Source organism: Epinephelus lanceolatus, chromosome 6 (genome assembly GCF_041903045.1).
Source record: "Epinephelus lanceolatus isolate andai-2023 chromosome 6, ASM4190304v1, whole genome shotgun sequence".
Taxonomy (NCBI): domain Eukaryota; kingdom Metazoa; phylum Chordata; class Actinopteri; order Perciformes; family Serranidae; genus Epinephelus; species Epinephelus lanceolatus.
The window spans coordinates 19,927,150-19,948,198 of NC_135739.1; the positions used below are offsets into that span (position 1 = coordinate 19,927,150).

The 21,049-nt window shown below is 41.6% G+C and overlaps 1 protein-coding gene across 4 annotated transcripts in view; it reads left to right on the forward strand.

The window, feature by feature from the left end:
- arhgef18b (rho/rac guanine nucleotide exchange factor (GEF) 18b) overlaps nucleotides 1-21,049 on the forward strand; it is a 58,464-nt gene that overhangs the window by 18,734 nt on the left and 18,681 nt on the right. For 3 of the 4 annotated variants that reach the window (XM_078168775.1, XM_078168772.1, XM_078168774.1), the window contains 18 exons: nucleotides 7,453-7,520; nucleotides 8,240-8,285; nucleotides 9,795-9,996; nucleotides 10,662-10,768; nucleotides 12,114-12,254; nucleotides 13,746-13,996; nucleotides 14,496-14,621; nucleotides 15,060-15,177; nucleotides 15,320-15,574; nucleotides 15,767-15,843; nucleotides 16,680-16,858; nucleotides 17,041-17,114; nucleotides 17,455-17,640; nucleotides 18,121-18,267; nucleotides 18,618-18,733; nucleotides 19,301-19,369; nucleotides 19,557-19,604; nucleotides 19,738-20,019. In XM_078168775.1, the coding sequence (XP_078024901.1) occupies nucleotides 7,453-7,520; nucleotides 8,240-8,285; nucleotides 9,795-9,996; nucleotides 10,662-10,768; nucleotides 12,114-12,254; nucleotides 13,746-13,996; nucleotides 14,496-14,621; nucleotides 15,060-15,177; nucleotides 15,320-15,574; nucleotides 15,767-15,843; nucleotides 16,680-16,858; nucleotides 17,041-17,114; nucleotides 17,455-17,640; nucleotides 18,121-18,267; nucleotides 18,618-18,733; nucleotides 19,301-19,369; nucleotides 19,557-19,604; nucleotides 19,738-20,019 (2,492 nt within the window). The remainder of the gene's footprint in view (nucleotides 1-7,452; nucleotides 7,521-8,239; nucleotides 8,286-9,794; nucleotides 9,997-10,661; nucleotides 10,769-12,113; nucleotides 12,255-13,745; nucleotides 13,997-14,495; nucleotides 14,622-15,059; nucleotides 15,178-15,319; nucleotides 15,575-15,766; nucleotides 15,844-16,679; nucleotides 16,859-17,040; nucleotides 17,115-17,454; nucleotides 17,641-18,120; nucleotides 18,268-18,617; nucleotides 18,734-19,300; nucleotides 19,370-19,556; nucleotides 19,605-19,737; nucleotides 20,020-21,049) is intronic. The other variant, XM_078168773.1, reaches the window with a different exon arrangement.

Sequence of the window (21,049 nt, forward strand, 5' to 3'; positions counted from 1 at the left end):
AACGTTTTCTGGCCCGTTGACGGTCACCAGATCTGGGTCGGGCGTTGTAGGCGTCCTGGCTGAGACACAGCTGCTAGAATCAGCCTACTTTATTTGGCCCGATTCTGGGGCGGCCTGACTTACTTCTTTTCGCATGCTGAGTTTGGGCTGATGCTGGGCTGGGTCATTTTGGCTGCCTGGGATTTCTCCTTACTTTATCTAATTCTCAGAAGAAATATATATATATATATTTTTAAAAAAAGTTACTTTTCCCTTTTTAAATATTAAAATTAGAATTACAGTGTCATCCTTGTGGTGTGATTAAACTGCATAGTTTAAGTCAGACTTTCTCTATTGATCTTCCATCATCCCCATAAAAGGGCATACATGTTATTTAAAAAGTGGTACCATTATAGTGCCATGGGGTATTTCCTTATGACACACATCTATCATTTCCAAAGCATTGTGGTCTGTTGGTGGGAAATTTCACATCACCAAATAAAGTTTCAAACACAGAACAAAGAAACAAAACTATTCCCCAAATTAGTACCATTTCATTTTCTCTGAACTGGACTATTCCCAGCAGCTTCCTCGCTTCACTTCTGTGAGGAGACAGAGGCCATAATATATCCAGGACATTTATAAATCCTGCAGCCTGGTAGCAGGGGATGTAACGTATGATTGTTTGTAATAGTGTGCTTATTAAACAAAGTTGTTCTGGCATATTTCACAAGGCACAGGGCACCACACATCCAGCGGGAATCAGCCTGCACTGCTTCTCTGTAACACTAACCAGAAGCCAATAACACATCTATCTCTCCGGCTTTCCCCCTGAGACAATCTCCCATTCAACAAGTATGGCTGCTGCTGAGAGTGATGAAGTTACAAATCCTACATTTTGACACTTGTCCTGTTGGTGAGGTTACACACAGGCACGGGCGTGAGAAAACAAGCGAGTGTCCCTTTAATTTGAACCAAGCCCTGTGGGGATTCAGCCGAGAATCAGCCTGTGGAATGCGTCGTGTGTATGCCAGAGATTGTTCCCAGTGAGAGTAGGACACAAAACTGGACACAACCGAGAATGTGGGATACTTTTTGCCATTGACCCCAATGGCAGAAGTGATTTATCTATCTCACGGGCAGACTACATTTCCTTTCGGATGCAGCTGAGTCAGATAAACCTGGGTGTTGTTGAAACGGTAAGAGGCAGCCACTGTAGCGATGGTCCGTAGCGGGATCAGGTGGATAACTCCCGTTGTTTCGCTCAATGGACTTTTCGGGCATCCTGGCCGCTAGCTAAGAAGCTATATGCTAACCATAGCCAAACTACCGCTTTTTAAATGTTTCCTCGGACGGCTTGTTGTCATGTCAGGTTTGAGCCACTGTTTTAATACGTGACACCCACTTCTAAAGTTTCTTCGATATTAAATGTATCAGAAACTGTCCCAAATTAAATCCCAGTCACTCTTAACGTATAGCTAGCTAACGGTTAGCCACTTCATGCTAGCGCGTTAGCCGCGTCTATTTGAAAAACAAGGTTAGTCGGATGAGCAGTTAGCTTTAATTAGCTTAAAGTGATAACAACAATACACCACATCGACTCTGCTTGTCTTCGTTTTTAAAGGTTGCACAACTTCACTTCAGTTTCACTTTATGTGCCTCTTTTAGGAGTTTGGTTGCAGACTTTGCCTGGAGCTCAACAGGTGATTGCTAGCTAACGTTAGCCTCTAAGATAATTTCTGTTATTCACCCGCAGTCAGCTGCAATAATGTAGTAGCTTAGTCAGATGATGCCTGTAACGTTGGTGTGAAGGGAGGATTTATAAAGGTTAGTACAAGTTGCATTACAGTTGGATCGTGATCTGTCGTGTGCAGTCGAGGCTGTGTGTAACTGTTGTGTTTATTCTTATGCTCCCACCCCGCTATAGTTGGCTCAGCTCAGTAGGCAGCTAACTGGCTCGCTGTTATGAAACTCCATAATCCTCGATGTGTTAAATGATGTTGTTCTTCAGTGTCAAATTCTTGCCTTTCTTACTCTTCTACCACTCTGTTCAGACTGGGCTTTCTCTCTGACTGGGTCACATGGTGCTAATTGTGCTTGGCAGGTCTGCCGGTGCATAACAGCCCACTCCACTGACTCTGGGTCTCACCCATCTCACCCTGTTAGCACACCACTTCTCCATGCATCATTGCTTTGCCCTCCAGCATGCCTGACTCTCTCTGTATGCCTTTTACTAGATTTAAAGTCCGACTGCCTCCATGTTTCCTCTGAGTGGCCCTCAGTAGATTTTTCACCTCCAAGCTGTTGTTATCATCACGTCTCATGGTATCTCTTTGCCTGATTAGTCAGACGATAGGCAGGGATGAGTGAAATGAGTAAAATAATTGATCTTATTCTATGTGTGACTCTCACTTGAAAGTACACAGCATTTATTTAGATCAAGATATGCTTCTTTCTTGGCTTTCCCCAAGCTTCATTTTCTGATATCATCTGTATGCAACTGGTGTGTAATGGTGATCATGACTCTCCAGTTTGGGCCAGAAATGTGACCGGTGGTGGTGTTTCGCTTCACTGAGTAAACAGCTCCCTGAGTCTCAGTTCCTCCTGTTTCACTAGATGATGTCATGGGTTGGCTGGCTGCTTCAGAGTTTGCCCCAAGTGTTGGTGTTTTTGTCTCTATTGTCACCGGGAATTAAAAGTAACCTCTCACACATACAGGAAGCAGGTAGCTGTGTAAAAAAAAAAAAAAAAAAGTAATGCCTCCAAAACAGCTGCTGTGACCTCTTTTTCCTTTAGGTTGGTATATATATAACCACATGTGGTCACAGGGTTTTTCTATGAACTGCATATGCAAGTATGACAGGGGGCACATGTGGTTTTTCAACATGAGTTTATACTCAGCCAAGAATAGTGGAGGAAACCACAGGAAATTATAACCTAACCTACTTCATTTCAGATAGTAGCACTACACCATCTAAAGTTACATTGTGAAAGATTAATACATTTGGCTTAGTTAACAAGAAGAGGGTACAAGCTGTTTAACACTCCTCGCACATTTGAGTGAACTCTGCTGGCATATGTGAATAGTGGACCACTGCTTTACCTAAATTCGTATGCTTTAGCTCATAGAAAACACTGCGCACTTGTACTGCATGATTTGAAACCGTTAAGAATGAGGCAGTGTTGTTGCCACAGAACTTTAAAGGACAACTCTCCATTGTTTTGTATGACAGGTGTTTGAGCAATTTTTGAAGAATGCTACAAAACAAAAATCTGAAAACCAGAACTGAAAGTATAACAATAAAGCCTTATGGATTTCATTAAATTAATAATCATTAGGTTACGGTCATCCTTTTGGGGCTGAGCAATATATTGAAATCATATTGTGATACCAGACTAGATATCATCTTAGATTTTGGTTGCTGTAGTACCGTAAGTGCTGCCTTTTCCTGGTTTAAAAAACTGCATTACAGTAAAGTGATGTAACTTCCTTAACTTACCACACTCTTCTACAGTAGCTGTAATGGTATTTGCCTTTACCCTCTTCGTCATTTTATCCACATTACTAATGATTATTCTTCAACAATTTCATTGTATAAATACGTTGTTAAAGTACCAATAGTCAACCCTACAATATCTTCACAATATCAATATCAGTATGGAGGTATTTGGTCAAAAATATTGTGATATGTGATGTTCTCAAGCCACAATACTGGTATACATAAGTCTTAGGTAATGTTAGAAAGCTTACAGAACAATTTATCTTTTAAACTTCAATTCGACACACCCTGTCTTAAATCCGCCTGTGTTTGAAGGCAAGTGTCCTGTTGTATGAGTTAATGTTTCCCTGGAAGAACCCACCCTTCGCTATCAGGAGCTCTCCCGATTCCAGTTTCTTTTTCCCATAGACAACACGAGGCAGCACATTCTCTCTTTGCAGAAGGAGTCGTAGCACAGGTGATTTTTTTTTTAACTTGATTTGATATTCTCTGTTGGTTTGTTGGTTAACTTCTATTTTAGCTGCCCAGCACAGGCCAAAGAAAATGCTGATCATCTGTCATTCTGCAGAACTTAGTGGTGATATAGGCCTCGTTTGCATTTCTGGTACATTGAGTGAGTCACTGATCTGTGTGCTGTTGTACACCACAAGTGTGCTTCTTGTGTGATAGGGTAGTTCCCAGTCAGCAGATGGGTGTGGTGGTGGTGGTGGTTTTGATGGAGGGGCTGAGAGTCCCGTGGATCAGCTGCAAAACCAGCTGGTCGACACTATGCCCACCACATCCACCTGATGATATTTACCACAAAGCAGTATACTGGCCTGATGTCTAAGCTGTGTATACTTTGGTCTGTCGGTAATGACAGATTTTCTAGTGCAGCTTTGGTATATTGGCATTGTGCTATTACTAACTGTTGAGGTGGTCTAGCTGCAACGACTCATCGCTGATAAGCTCTGTGATATCAGTAAACAGAAAACACACTGTTCTTGCTTATCTTAGGATGTTTTCGTTTTTACTTCAATTAAGCAGAAATTCCTCTGAAAGCAGTTTGAGTTTAATCATCTCTACGACACATTCCTAACCAGAAATAGCTTACTTTGGGGTTCCTCAGTGATGACTACTAGTGATGTTGTAGCAATGACATGGCTTTATATTCAGTCTATCGTAAATCTCTTATCTTTACCTGTTCTTAGCAATCCTTTTCCCAGCCTCGCTCAGTCAGTATGTTTGGGCTTTGTTGAAGATGTACTACCGTCTTGATAGACTTAACTTCGAAGCTTGCTTGTGCTTTTTGTCTGAAAGTGCCAGGCTGGCAGAGAGACTGGAATTTTGCATATTAGTCGGAGCGAGGTGGAAAATTATCTCTGGGTCTGGCTGCTCGACTGCTGATAAGTTTGTTGGCTTACTGACTTCTGTGCCTGAATCCTCAGTCTAAAGGTAATAAACCAAAACTTTAAAACTGAGCAAAATCTGATGACGACTATCTGATTTGAAGCAGTCACTTCTGAAAAGGTGTTGTTTGTGTCAGATGTTTCGTGCTTTTGGGCAAAGTATGTGTGCCTACATTGGGATTCAGTGGACTCGCTCTGGTCCAACTTAAAGTGTAGCAGTCCAGTGTAGTTGGAGCCGAGTCAAAGAGGGACACAGCACTACTGGTGAAGATTATTCAGAAGCCAGTTTCTGTTTTCTTTTCCTTCAGCTCAGCCAGCAATTGTTCATTTATTAGCAGAGAGAGGGAGACAGAGGGGGGCAGGCCAGAGATTATGAATGAAGTAAAGTAATAAAAGTAAAAGTGGTTCGGGCTGGATCTAAGGGTAAGATAGAAGATAGATGACACTAAACAACTCACATGTATATGAACCTATTCTTTATTCCTACTCACTTCACTCACATACAGAAATAATCGCTGCATGCCTTTACTGCACAGGAAGAAGGGTTTTTGTCATTGTCTCCATTGTGCCAGCACACAGACTGGGAATAAGCAACAGAGGCCTTTACAGTAGGCTTTACAGCAGTTAGTGGAAGTTGCTGGTATAGGTCATGTTTAAACTGTGTTGTTCACAGGAGTGCCACCTTTGTCAACAAGCTATGCAGCCATATTCAAACAATCACCATACTGACCTGTGCCCCATGTAATGTGGAAAATGTAAAGGGGGCAGTGTTGGGGGGAAAGATGATTTTAAAGCTGTCACGTTCATCTTGTTACTTGCCATAAACTAAAGCTTCCATGATGGTGCAGTGTCAGCCAAGTGTCTGTAAATGTTGGTGTCCCTACTTGCCCTGCTCTAATACGAAATCTTATATATGTGCAGGCTCTCCGTCTCAGAAAATGGTATTATCCAGGCCTTGGCCAACCCTGAGCTGAGCTCAGTGAATTTTTTATTGAGATTGTGGGGCCACTGGCTCTTTAGTTTGTTTGTGGGTACAGTTATTGAATTATGTCTTTAGTATATGAGCTTGCATAATGTAGTGTTGGGTATTTCTTGTCTTTTTTATAGATATTGTACATATTTTTGTACATAGACGATTTTCTTTTTTTGTGTGGTACGCTATGGACCTTTCTCTGTGTCCTTAATAGTCATTATTATTTATTATTGATAGCTACTGAAAAAGTTTGAGTTAGTTAGTTTGAAATGAAAATAATGACAACATTAAGACCCTTGTTGTCATAAAAATCTGAGCACTAAAACACAGGTTAATGACAAACAAACAAGTCTTTTTTTTAAATCTGAGATTCCACAATACTGTCGTAAAGACGATCTGCCATTATGCCGACTTTTCTTTTTTACACTGGACCAAATAACTTTGGCATGATGCTGCCCCAAAAGCGTGCAATTATAGATAGCTTGCTACAGGAAGCAAAAGAGGTGTGACATGTAACACAACAGTGTCAGCATCAAGTTTCATTTTACACACAGCGAATCAGCTATTTAACTACCTCAGCTACCTGCTCAATGGCGGAACAACAGCCTGTCTCTTGATTGTTTTGTGGTTCTGATTTCAGACTTCATGGTGTTTTCCAGTATTGAGTGACCTACTTCAGCAGAGGACTGCTTTTTGCTAATAGCTGCATTAGATCAGGCTGTTAAACCACCAACCCTGTTTCTACCGATCAGCCTCTATGCAGAGAAGCGGCTCTCGTTTTAGTGTGTTTATGTATTTCTCCACATGTGTACATCTGAATCTGTTTTGCATTGAAGGCCATGTGCTTCTTGCCCACGTCAGTCTGGTTTTACCTGGCTGGGTTGGGGCCAGACTTTGCATAGTGATACCTTCATTTGTTTTGCCAGCCTAGTCCCTCAGGACAGGGCTCTGTTGCTTGTCTTATGCAGTATGTACTAGGCAGGCTTAAAGATTGAATCGCTTTGTTTTACAAGTGTTTTGTCTTTCCAGTAATTAAATAGAGCATGGACGGGTGCTCGCAGTATGTTTTTCCAAAACAACTTTGATTTGTATCTGTGTTAATCAGCAGAGATACAGTCAGTCATGTCATCTAAACCTGACAGCAGTAGCTTTGTTTTCCATACAGGGAGAAAAGTGGACAAAAAGAGAAAGCCATTACTGAGATAAAGAAGTTCCTGACCTGCCACAGTGTGGCTCTTGTACGTGTAAATCAACACAAGCAATTGCTGCACCAAGTCTCATGGAGCCAGAAGTGATACATTGACTTGATGACAATACTTGTTTGAAAACAAATACTCGACTTTGTGATTGTTGATAGCGGCAGCTGGAAAAGCTACGCCTCCGGGCTTTTTGTCTCAGCACCTTTGCAGTGCTTTTGTTTGAGTCACGGCCTTTTACTTTGAACACTGCCCTCAGGGAGCTGTCGGATTGGTTTTGAAATTTCAAACTTTGTTTACTGTTTCATTTTTCTCATCCATATTGAAGCCAGAAGCCACCGCTGGTGCCTCTGTGTACTGTATACTCTGTACCTAATGCAGCTCTGACTCTGTGTTCCTGTCCTTCTTTTTTTCAGATTGTGCTGTGAACGTTCACAAGAGCTGCAAGTCTCTGCTGGGTGACTGCAGCAGCAACAAGAATAAGGTAAACACTACACTGGAGCATAGGAAAACATGGGCTTAAGTCAACCATAGTTCCTTGACTTCCACTTTGTTGCATATAGGCTAGATATATTGGTATACACGTGTACATGGTCAGACATTGGATCAGTAGCACAGACAATGAATTTCAGAGTTGTTGTAGCACCACTGTGACACTAAATGCATGCTAATAATGAGACAAAATTACAGTATACATGATTATGCTGCATTGCAAAACCCAAATTTGTCTTAGCACTACTAAAAAAGAGATCTCCAAGCTTCTTGTTTTCACCATCAACAAACACTCCCTGCACCTACAAGTACATATCTTGCTTTCTCCATGCAGCCTATGCTTCATGCCCTGTAGTTACATTTAGAGGTGGTGCATATTAGTTATAGATGAGGAGCCCTCTGTGCAGCAACAAAGCCTCCGCAGCTGCAGCTCCTCAACAGAGAGGCATAAATCCACTGTTGGCAGGAAGAGTTGTGCGCTCATTCGGTACAGGGCATTTAAGACAACTCGACTGAAGATTACACGCCTCTGTCCGCTCTCATGAGCCTGCCTGAGATGGACTTTGCTTGTTAAGGCCATGTGAGCGGTCTCGTCCTGTAAAGAAAATACAGTAAGAGGGTGCAATTTTTAGGCATTTTGTAAGCTGTCACTCAGCTGATAAAAGCTCGTGAAAATGGCCTTGAAAAACAATCTTTATTTTCTCCACACAGAGAGATTCTCAACCAAGGACCGGCCCGTCAGGATCTCCTAATCTTGGTAAGCAGAAACGTGTATGTGCAGATGGACCCCTTGGGAATCCCACTGACCACAGTATCAATTGAAGAAGGAGGGGGGTGGGAAGATGGTTTAGTCCCTGTGTGTCAAATTAAAAAAACTGGCTGCCTCTCTGGTGGTTTGCAGAGGATTAAACAGATGAACTCTTGTGACTTCTGAAGATGATATTGACCTGTTCTTTCTCCTGCGTGTGTGTGTGTCTTTATGGGTCTGGGTCTTTGTGGTGTATGTATGTCTGCCTACACACTGAGCATAGAAGGGGAAATTGGCCTCCAACAGACTGGAGGCAAAGGTGATGATTAGCGCAAACAGTCAGGGGATTGACCTCTGGTTCAATTCTTGTTGAACCAAGTGAAACCCTTGATAGATTTAGTAATATTGCACCATTACTGCGCCACACAATATTTATATGCATTAGTCAAATTTGTATCAGGACACAATGAGAAACAAAAGGAAGCAAATCAAACATCAGATTATTTCTAAAGGATGTCACATTCTTCCTTACATAATCTTTCTACTTTATACAAGATTAGATTAAAGGTCATTTGACTTGTTAAATTGATTAGCCTCAAAATGAAATATGCAGTGTACTAATATTTATTATCACCAAGTGGTCCATCCCAGGGAAATTTCAATCAGTGCTAATTGTAACTTTAAGCAGGTCCCCGTGCATGTGACTGAACCCGCAGGAGACCTGAGCGGCAGCAGCAGCAGCTTTAGTTAATCTCCTGTAGCAGTTGTTATTCTCCACTGAACAGCTGGAGTCCTTTCAGCCACACCTGATTTCTCTTCATGTCCTGCTCAATCAGTGGCTCATGCAGGGGGTCGTGAGGACGAGGAGAGGCAGTGAGGAAAGTGGACTGTCATGAGGTGTGAGAAAAATAAAGGGGTGTGCACCTTTCTGGAAGTTGCTAGAAGAGATCGGACACATATATAAAGCAGGCTTCTTTTGCTTCTCCCGATTTACACCCATGACAGCCATTACTTAGTTACCATTGCTATAATACCTAGTGATACTGTGACGGCAACCATTGAACGTTACCTTGGAGTTCGGATTATTACAAAGCTCCCTCTACTGCTCCTCCTAATTTGACACATCCACAATGAAGCTAGCGATTACTAAAGGCACCACTGAAACCACGGGAGCCACCAAAGGTTGCTCCAGGACTGTAAAGCCGTCCTCGTCTTCTTCCCCATCTTCCTCCGCCTCATCATGGGGTCTGTCCGGACATGTGGGCGTTCGAGTGTTGATGCACCGCGACCTGATCACTTGCCGATTCTTCCGATCCCTGCCTCGATCTTGGCTGAAAAAATACTGGGGTCGGCTTGGGCAGGGATCCAACAAGCACCCGCCCGCCTCTTCTTCGTCCTCTTCTTCTCTCCGCTGGTCATCCTCTGCTTTCTCTCTCTCCTCTCCCCGTTTCTCCCCACCTTCCTCCGACATGTCCTCTCATTGCCCCTGTTTACCTCTCTCTCGTCTTTCCTCCCCAGCGCTAAAGGACTGGGACAGAGAGCGGGAGCATTCGGGCCCAGCCTCATCACAGGCCCTGGATGGCCACCCAGGTTTGCTCAGCACCCCAGGCATGACCATTAGTGCGTGGGGACCTAGCACTCAGCCGACTGCTGCTCATAGCACCAGCTCCACCGCAGCCTCTAGCTTTGGCCAGAGCCTCCGTCACGACAACAGCTCAGGGTGAGTATCTCCGCCTTGGAAGTTAGACTTTTTCACTCCTCCTCTGAAGGCCTTTTTTTGTGCAGAAGAATTTCTCTTTTTCTTTGTAACTAGTTTCCTTTTTTAAAAAAGATTGCTCCTGAATGACAGGATTCCTTTTTACTTGGAGTTCAAAAACCACCACTATAATTCTGTAGATGTTTACAGGACCTGCTGTATGTTAATGCTGGATATTTTTAGATTCTTTGATGCTGAAATACTATTTTCTCTATGCCATCGTAAGATGCGTATTTATAGTTGACATATCAAGGCAAGCTGTCTCTTCTAATATAACAGCCTTGTGAAACTGAGTCTAGACGAATCTCAGAAGTGGACTACTTTAAGGCTGCATCACTAAGAAAAATGTGTAACGAGATGGGAAGACGGTAGCAGAGAGGGAGAGACAGAGGCATAGGGAAGGTGTAAATAAGAGGAGAAGATGGGGAGACATAGATTGACGACAATAAGTAAGAAAGAAAAATGTAGCTGCCTGGGTTTCTGATTTGTGACAAATTGAATGTCAGTGTTACTGTGGACCTGTAAATGCACACGTTGACTGTTAAGTTTATTGAGGCTGCCACCAGTTACAGGGATTAAGTTTGACTCAGCATGTATGCCACTTTGGACCTGTGGTTGTCGTCCCTCAGATCCCTCCCCGGGGAAATGGACGAGACAGATGCTCTCCGCTCCAAACGCTGCAACGAAGACGCCATTTCCCTCGCTCCCTCCACCACTGAGTCCATCATCGTTGAAGGTGAGTTTCACACTTGGTTGAAAGTGTTTCCTGAAGTGAAATGGTTATGGCAGTAACAGCTATATAGCAGCCTGTTCAGTCCTTCAAGACGTATAAGTTTGCCTGAGTGCAAAGTGATAGTGTATCTTCAGGGAGTTTTCTTAAATCTGAGGAGGAGAAAGTGTGGAGTGTGTTTTGAGGAGTCAGGGGTGACCTCACCCTGTCTCATTAAGTTGTAGTGTGTGGGAGAGAGGGACAGGCTAACTGGGCACCAGCCTGCCACATACACAGAGCTACTGCACCTTTTCTTTCTTTTTCCCAGCTGCCCTGTTCTAAGGTTTATTTATCATCAGAGGCACACTTACTATGAAAAAGCGACTGCACCACTTATACTCAGGAGCATGTAGATTCTTATTTTCTCTCTCTGTTGCCTTACAGAATATTACTGATCCACAATGAAAAGCATGCAGCACATTTAGGTTACTGCACTCTAAGACACTAACCTGAATTTATCATTAAAAAATCAGCTCCAAACACCTTTTTAAGGAAGTCCCTGATATTTCAAATATTATCTGTTAAACAATAGTAATGAGATAAAAGTATACAGTGCAGGGTCAGCTATAATCAGCTCCTCTTGAACTGAGTACAAGTCAACACTGTCAGTTCCCACCCTTTAAACCACAAGTTCCATGCTCTTTTGTTGGTTTAGATTAAGTAGATAATCTCCTTCCCCGTCCTTTATGAGATTTTATTTTTAGAGTGCATTGTGCTGTTGCGACTGGATAACAGTTGATCTCATACGCATGTAGTTGTGTCATAATAATGGGACGATTTTTGCCATAGTTTGGTGGGTAAAGCCTTATTATTTTAGATTTCTAAAAAGTTTAGGAATAACAAAGAAAGTGTGGACGCATTGTGTCATTGATTTAAGATTCCTTGGTTTGTATTGCCTCGTCACTATCCCCATGTATCATTTTCAGCTCTGCCAAAACACAAAAAGACGAGACATTATGTCAGCAGTGAACTATTCTTAAACTTGGGTGCTTCACAATTAGAAACCAGAGACCTTTTCTAAGAGAATCATGTCTTGAATATCATTGTCCGTTATTTATGGACGATACAAAATGTGGAGAATTCTGTTAGGTCATCTGAGGACTTGAGTTACGTTGGTCCTTAAGAGAACAGAAGATATTTTCATTTGGTGTCATGGGAGTTTAGAGATGTCGAGAACGACCTTCAGCAGCACAGCCCAGACTGTATTCTCACACGGTGCGCCTCTGCTGACCTTTACCTCTTTTGTAAAGCCTTTTTGTATTATAACACTGTAATGTGTCATAGCTTTTGATGCCTCTGCTCCTCTCCTCAGATGCTCATTATGCAGCAGTGCGGGCTGATCTGGAGGCTGATGCCCAGGACCTGGAGGCAGAGTCATGGAGTTTGGCAGTCGACCAGCAGTATGTTAAGAAGCATTCTAAAGAATCGGTGAAGAGACAGGATGTGTTATATGGTGAGTGTGATTTTTTTATGTGTTTTTTATTTGTGTTTTTATTCTTGAAAGACTTGTTTCCATTTTGTAGGTATGTATCAGTATGTTAAGCCACAAGGGGGCAGGTAACATGTTGGGGATGGGTCATGTCACACAATAAAGTAATAAATACACACAGTTGTGAAGTCTCATTGACTACGTTTACATGCACAAAATATTCTGTTTTTTGTCCTTTTTCTGAAAAAGATAATATTCCTTCAAAGATGTATAAATGATAAAAAATATTTTTTTCCTGTTTTCATGCAGCCATGCATACTTGAATTAACATCCTCTAACATGTTGTTTATCGCTTCAAAATATGGAAAAGTTGGACGGTCAGAGGCCTTGCATCATTTTGCTTTTTTGCAGCAAAATAGGCTTTCTTCAGAGTTTTTTACGGGTGGCGGATATGTTCAATCGTGCAAACACAGCCTCCCTCTTTCATTACTTTAACCACCTTCTTGAAGAGGTCAGAATTATGATATTTGTGCATATCTAAAAACCTGCCGATATCAAAGTCTTTCATAATGTTTAAAAGTTTTTGTTTTTTCTTTCAACCAGAAATGCGGGCTTTTCTTTTGGGCATGCATCTCCCCACTGTTTTGCAAACTGTGTGTTAGTGTACAAAGCATCCATGACAATGCACATAGCTAAATGTAAACAGACACAAGGCTGTGTGTTGCAAACATTAAAAATCCCAGTTAGCATATGCACATAATCAGCATATTCCAAATACGCTGTATACATATCCAAAGAATGCCCTTGAAACTCGACTTACACCAGCATATACAACTTGTCTTAATCATAAAAAGTCCACATTCAGAAAAGGGCCTAATACAGAATATCCAAACATAAATGCTGTTTCTATGACCCCAACAAATTAAGAATATTGTCATATTTGAAATAATGGTGAAATATTAGTGTGCATTTAAACATAGTCACTGTGTTTAGATGGGGGGAGATGTAATGGTTGTTATCGCAAAATGGTATAATATAGACCAACACAATCAAGAGACAAAAAATAATTAGATTCTAAATATTAATATAATATTATTCCCTGCATTATTCTTTTGGACAAAATCTGCCTACATTACAGTAAGCTCAATTTTTTCAAACATTTTAATGTCAAACTTGTTGTCTTCAGCCCCAGCTGGCATTGCCTCTAGTGACATCACAGTTTTTCACATTATGCGCAGGTGACTCTGGAGGCACAAAATGCTTTATACAGATTTTTTTTTTACTTTTTTACGACTTTTACATGTAAAATCAGTGGAGGTCCCTTTAAATTGTAGGACTGTTTTAAGGAATAACTTATGCATATTTATTTATTTATTTGTTTGTTTTTTAAATACTTAATGGACATTTTGAATAGCATAAAGGAGCTGTTGTGAGTCATTCCATATCATTGCAATACATTATAGGTATATGTGCTTTATATGGCAGAACATAAACATGTAATGTTTTGTCATACAGAGCTGATGCAGACGGAGATGCACCATGTGCGGACACTGAAGATAATGCTGCGTATATACGTCCGGGAGTTGAAGGAGAACCTCCAGATGGACTCGGGGAGGCTGGACTGTCTGTTTCCCCGCTTGGAAAACCTCCTCGAGCTTCACACACATTTCCTCTCTCGTCTCAAAGAGCGGCAGCGAGAAAACCTCGTCTCACCCAGCGACAGGAACTATACCATCAACAGAGTGGCGGACATTCTGATCGCACAGGTACAGAGCTAATTTGGGCAGCTATTGTAAAATTTAGTCTTAGTCTCTTAATCTGTAAATGAAAATGCTTTTAGTCACACTTTATGAATTTTATCCTCAATAGTTTTAGTCTAGTTTTAGTTGACGTTAACTCAATACCGAAGTCGACAAAAAGTCATGACGTTTTAGTCAACTTTTACAGAGAGCCTGGATGACTACTGCATCCTTCTTCAGAGAGTCCATGGTTAAAACTGAACTCTCAGCTCTGTCAGAGAAAACTCTGCTGAGTTTGGACTGTTTACGTGCAGCCCAGCTACACTCAGAGACAACCAAGCCTCCTGCCTGCCTGTCAAATACCAATTGAACCATAAACCTTCTGGAGACAGTCACACATGCACAGAATGATACACAAATTATATGTAATCAGCATAATACATGTGCCACGGTGCAGTGTGAGCAGATACACAACCACAGACTGCAGTAACAGAACAGAGAGATGACAGTGGTCTTTGTTCTCCAGTTCTCAGGTGAAATAGGAGAGAGGATGAAGGACAGCTACGGAGATTTCTGCAGTCACCACACTGAGGCTGTCAGCTACTACAAAGAACAGCTGCAAAACAACAAAAAGTTCCACAACATCATACGGGTAAGACACATTGGTCTTTTCATTTTTGATGTCAGATTTAATCCACAGTACATGTGTGGGAAAAGCTGGAGTGCAGAACTTTTGTCTCCCCCCTCTGGCAGTGAGAGTAATTACACAATGAATGAACGATAACATAAAAGAAAATAAACATCAGGGATAAAATAAATTAAAAATCACTGATTAAAGGGTAAAATTAATTCTGTAATAATACTCAAAATCTAAATAATATAAAGCTAGGTCTTTAATTTCCTTTTGCTTTGCCAATAGCTTTTTGGCAGCTATAGGCTTAATCAGAATTGTGTGAATTTGTTTGCCGAGGGCTTGAAAGTAAGTGACGTTCATTTAAATGTGAAAGTCCCATATTACAGCTTTAAGGGCATTCAGTCAGTTTGCAGTCTGATAAATGTTATACTGAATAATAACCTTTTTTCTTCTCAGAAAATCAACAACCTGTCCATTGTGCGGAGGTTAGGAGTGCCCGAGTGTATTCTCTTGGTGACGCAGCGCATCACCAAGTACCCAGTGCTAGTGGAGCGCATTTTGCAAAACACTGAAGGTCCAGTATTTCATGTGCATTTTACTGCTAAAATAAATCCCTATTGAGAAGAGAACACCTGTATATTTAATGAGGAATAGCTTGACTCAGTATAGTTTTTTATTGCTGTATCTATAAAGTATCACTTTGTTTCCGTCTCTAGCGGGTACAGAGGAGCACGAGGATCTGACTCGGGCTCTGGGTCTAATTAAAGACACCATCGTTCAGGTTGACGCGCTGGTTAATCTCCACGAGAAGAACTCTCGACTCCGAGACATACACAACAAGATGGAGCCAAAGGCGCTGGGAAAAATCAAAGATGGACGAGTGTTTCGCAGGGAAGACCTGGCGCAGGGCAGAAGACGGCTGCTGCACGAGGGCACAGTCAACTGGAAGGCTGCTTCTGGCAGGCTCAAAGGTATGAGTAGGCACAATAAAACAAGGTGCTTTACTTAGCTACTGTTTAGTAATGTGCATATATGTGTTCCAAACCAATATGGCTGGCATTCTGGCCTTAAGAAAGTTTTAAAATGAATTAGTAAAAAAGATACTCATATATCTTTTCAGCTTGCAAATTTACAGGTGTCTTTTGTGGTTGTTATCCTTTTAGATATTCTCGCAGTGCTCCTGTCAGATGTGTTGCTCTTGCTACAAGAAAAGGATCAGAGATACGTATTCGCTACAGTGGTAAGTGATTTATCTTTTCTGTCAATATAACACTAAGAATAACAACATGTGTATTAAAGAGGAATAATTGAGTCATGTGCTGTAAGATGTGAGTGGGAGCAGAATTTGGTTGATGATACACGACAGCAGGGCTGCTGGATTATGGCAGAAATTATAATCATTGATTATTTTGGTCAGAATTGAGATCACGATTACTCAGTGTCTTAGGGAGCATCATGCCTTTGCATTTATAGAACTTTTTTAAAAAGTTCTCTTCAAACGTGGATTTTCTTGAATTTTAAATATTATTCAACTAAAAAACAAATTTAAAATAAATGTAAAAATATATAAATATAAATGGCTAGCGAAAGCGGTAGAGACCCCTAGCTGTTGGTAGAAGAGCTGTAGACTGCGATTAAGCTGAGCAGCATGCAAGGAAAGGAATTACAATATAATATATCTGAATTTATTTCTCGCTTTTCCCCTGATGGTCTAAAGAAAAATGTGCTAGTTGATTTTTAGAAATAAACTCACTAAGGGTGTCTTAAAAGTTGCTTGATCTACTGAGAAAGTTGCCAAGTTGGCAGCACTGAGCGCCCTGCTGTGAAGAAAACAGGTGTGTTGAATTTATAAGACAAGTCAAAATGAGAGCATTATTGCAAAACAGAATGCAGCACAATAACCTTTTTATCTCAGTTATCTTGTTTTCATAGTTGTTTGAAGCCAAAATCATAATTGGAAAAAAAGAACAATTGCCCAGCCCTGAAAATGCTATTACTACCTCAGGTACCAGTAACCGAAAAGCTCTTGTCTCTTTCCTCCTTCTTCTTCATCCCCTTTCATTGTTTTCCCCCCAGGATAACAAGCCGTCAGTGATCTCCCTTCAGAAGCTAATTGTCAGGGAAGTGGCTCATGAGGAGAAAGCCATGTTTCTTATCTGTGCCTCCTCCAATGAGCCCGAGATGTACGAGATCCACACCACCTCCAAGGAGGAGCGAAACACTTGGATGGCACACATACGGCAAGCGGTTGAGAGGTAGCTGCATTCATACAGAGAGGAATTACACAACCTTTCATTACTGTTACTCACATTTTGTGGAAAGTTTTTAAACAAGATAGGGGAAACATTTAGGTATAACAGAAAATGTATCATAACCAAACTCAGTTTGCTTCCTCTGTCTCTCCATCTGTAATGGTTTCTGTCCTGTGTCCTCTTAGTTGTCCTCATACAGAAGAGAGGCTCTTCAGCGAGGAGGAAGATGCAAGGGCTTCAAGGTTCAAAGAATTTCAAGGTAAATGCAGATCAAAAGCAATGACCCCTGGAAAATCATAAAGTAGGTATAGTTGGCCACAAGAGGGTGCTCATGTATCGTCTTAACCTTAAAATTGTTACAAGTTGATTTGTCTTTGTTTTTCTTTACATCTCATCTCAGTAGAAACAGATTTAGGACACACAGATTTTACTCCATGTATCAAAAGCTGTTTATGACACCTATGACTTTTACAGGTGTGATGAAGCATAAGGGTTGCTGTGTAGTTGCACAAGAAGTACACGTGTTAAATCCTGCTTCTCTATCTATTGTTTTAAGGAATTAAGTCCTCTCTTGCTCCTTTTCATGTTTCCCATCGCAGAACGGCTGAGCAAGAAGGATGCAGTGGTCGTCCAGGCTCTTACTGAGAAGCTGCAGCTGTTTGCGGAGATGGCAGAGTCCGTGGCAGGTTTAGAGGACACAGCGTCACGTTCCAGACTTCTGCTTCGAGGAGACGCCTCAGACCTCCAGCAGGGGGAGGCCCTGCTCAAAGGAGCGATTACTGAGGGTGGGACGATGCTGCATGATATGTGTATCTGTTTCAGATGCAGAGGCATTGTGTGAATTTTACACAAGACTTTTGTCAATTTTAGGTTCATCTACTGCAGCTGTGTAAAAAAAAAAATCACTTGATAGGAGCATTGTTGCATTTCCACGTTCAGCTTTTCAACTTCAAAATCAAAAATGTGTTTTTCCCTTTAGCTGTAGTACTATTTATCAGTCTAAATTGTTTCAATGTGAGTTGCAGATTATTGGAGATGTCAGCTGTAGAGATGTCTGCCTTCCCTCAAATATAATGGAACTAGATGTCGCTGAGCTTGTGGTGCTCAAAGCTTAAAATGAACTTGTTGTGAGCGGTTTATTTCCAATACTCAGCAACTCGTACAACAATCTAGACTGATAAATAGCACTACTGGTAAGAGGACGATATCTGTCTATCTATTTCAGGGTGAACTACCCCTTTAACTTGCTGTCTCTTTCACTATAGTGGAGAATCTGCAGAACCTGCTGCAGTCTGGGGTGAGGGAGGAGGCACCACCCTCGCGACTGGAGGAAGGGGGCGGCTCGGGGCTTCTGCCCAGGCGAGCGGACACCTTTGGGGGCTATGATAGCAGCCCCACCATCCTCAGTAAGAGTGAGTCCAGCACAATGCACGCCCTGAGGAAACCTGCCATCTAATGGATTTGCAGTTGTATTTCAGCGGCCTTTATGCCATTAATAAATCCTGAATTCTAAACAAATTTGACTGTCGATTCCTTGAATTGGTTTTATTGGTTGAAGAACAAATTTCTCTGGGGCCTAACTTAAAAAAGAGCATTTCAGGACAGCTGTAGGCAAACATTTATACATGTATATCTGTGTTGTTTATGTGCAGTGTGTGTTATTGTCAATATCTCTATGTACCGGTTTGGTTTAATTACTTGTGTGTGTTTGTCCCTGTGTCCGTTTCCATGTGTGTGTCTGTGTTTTGTGTGTCTGTGCCAGATGGCAGTGTGAAGAAGAACTTTTCTGGCGAGTCCAGAAACAGAGACAGAAGCCAGAGAGCCAGTTCTGACCCTCAGCTCAAAGACCTCTGTGGCAGCCACACCCTGGAGCAGACGGTAGGGGCTCAACACACACACACGCACACACACACAGACAAACAGTATATCTTGGGATGAGTCATACTGTTCCTGTAAATAGTAATGACCAGACCAAGTCATCTGGAAAGTTTCCATGTCCTGATGTTTACTGTAACCCTGTTCTCCCAGGTCAATTCATTTGTTTATAAATAGATAAAGCCTTGATAATATAAGACTGAGACTGATCGGGCAGACAGAGTGTGACGACATGTTGTTGACAATGAGCAGTGTGTGAGAAACAAAGCCAGTTTTACTCCCTGTTGCAGGAAAACATGCCCCATATTGAGTTACTGACAAATATTTGATCGTTGTTATGCTGCTCAGCTCTAAAGCTTGTAGAGACAGTTTTTTAACATTATTTGCCACACAGAATAGTACTAGTTGTACCAACATGGATAATACCAGGAGCTCAGTCAAATTTCTTTTGTATTTTAGTGTCTAGGAGGTACAGAAATTACATCCTATACCTGTATATAGTACGTGCAGTGTGTTTGTGATGTTGTTTCATTAGTATGAGCTGCTGTGTGTCTGACTGTTGTTGCTCAGGTTGATGAGAGCTGCTGCACTCCCGCCAGATGGAACCGCATCTGGTCCAACTCCTTCCCCGAGGCTGAGGTAAGCTCTCCTTCTCTGATCTGTCACCTTGTGCCAAACAACTCTGCTGGATTTGATATTCATAGCCATGCCTACTGAACTGAAAAGATGTACCTATGAGAAGTTTACAAATCCAATTAAATACTGTTGTTTTGGTGATTTCTGTAGTTGTTTGATTATGATAATCTTCCCTTTGTCTCCATTGTAGTTCTTCGACAGAGTGCTGATGCTCTCCCAAAGGCTCTATAGTCTGCAGGTAACTAACTGAAACATGGTATATTCTGTATGTTTGCAGTTTCTCTTTTACTGTACAAGTCCCAGTACATATGTCACATATGTTCTCTAATGACCTTGTGTTATTTTTCACCTGTCCCTGTCTCCGTCTTCAGGCCATCATATCACAACAGGACAGTCACATTGAGCTGCAGCGAGCCTCGTTGACAGAGCGGGCCTCCCTGCCCGGCCGCCACAGAGGGAATGTGCTCCTGGAACAGGAGAAGCAGCGGACTCTGGCTCTGCAGAGAGAAGAGCTGGCGAGCTTCCACAAGCTGCAGTCTCAGCACCGGCAGGAGCAGCAGCGCTGGGAGAGGGAGAGGGAGAGGCACCGGCACCAAGTTGAAGCCACCGAGGCCCGGCTCCGACAAAGAGAGGAGGAATGCAGACGGCTGGAGGTGAAGTGCTCTGTCTTCCTTAGGCCTGTAGGACAAGTTGAAAGAGTGAAAGATGTATGTGAAAGGCTGAATTTCATCAACCCACAGCTCTGCGTTACTTTTGAATTATGGTCTCATTGTTCTATGTTTGATTTTCTCATTTGCAGTGAATAGAAATAAACTGTTCCTTTCTGGAGGTGAAGTCCCTCCTCTTCTGGTGGACCACTATGGAACCTTATTATGGAAAAACTATGTATGGTAGTTAACAGTGAGAGACAAAAAAAAATTTGATCCTGCTTAAATTGTGTTATGAAATACACATATTAAGTTTGTCAATTTAAAAGGAACTTTTGCAAGTCAAGTTTGTTGTTAAAAGGATGAGTCTGAAAATATGGAATTAGAAAGACTACAGTCTTAGCTTTCTCTCTTGCTGAAGCTACGATGCCTGTGTGTGTTTCTCACCGGGATGTACTCACACAAACAACAGGTCTTGCTTTTTCTTTCACGTCCTGGCTGATAAATAAGACCAAGAGTTGCAGGATAAAAAGCATCAGGCGAGATTTCGTCGTATTTGTGCATGGAACATAGCTAGCTAGCTGGTGTTGGTGATGTATATCATGTGAGACGTCACAGTTCACAGAAAGCTTATTGTTCTACGACAAACCTTATGACAAACTCCAGCTTGCTCGACTTTCAAACTTATCTTTTAAATTGATACACATTTCAAACTAAGTTCAAGTGGGGGACACCGAGAAAGGTGCTATTTTGAAGAAACTAGAATATAAAACATTTTTTCAGTTATTTCACCTTTTTTTGTTAAGTACATAACTCCACATGTGTTCATTCATAGTTTTGATGCCTTCAGTGAGAATCTACAATGTAAATAGTCATGAAAATAAAGAAAACGCATTGAATGAGAAGGTGTGTCCAAACTTTTGGCCTGTACTGTATATAGTGGCAGGAACCAATCAGAGGCCATCACATGACCCATATACAGTAATGGTATGACAGGTGAAACTAATAGATAATAATGACAAAAAATCAAGTTAAC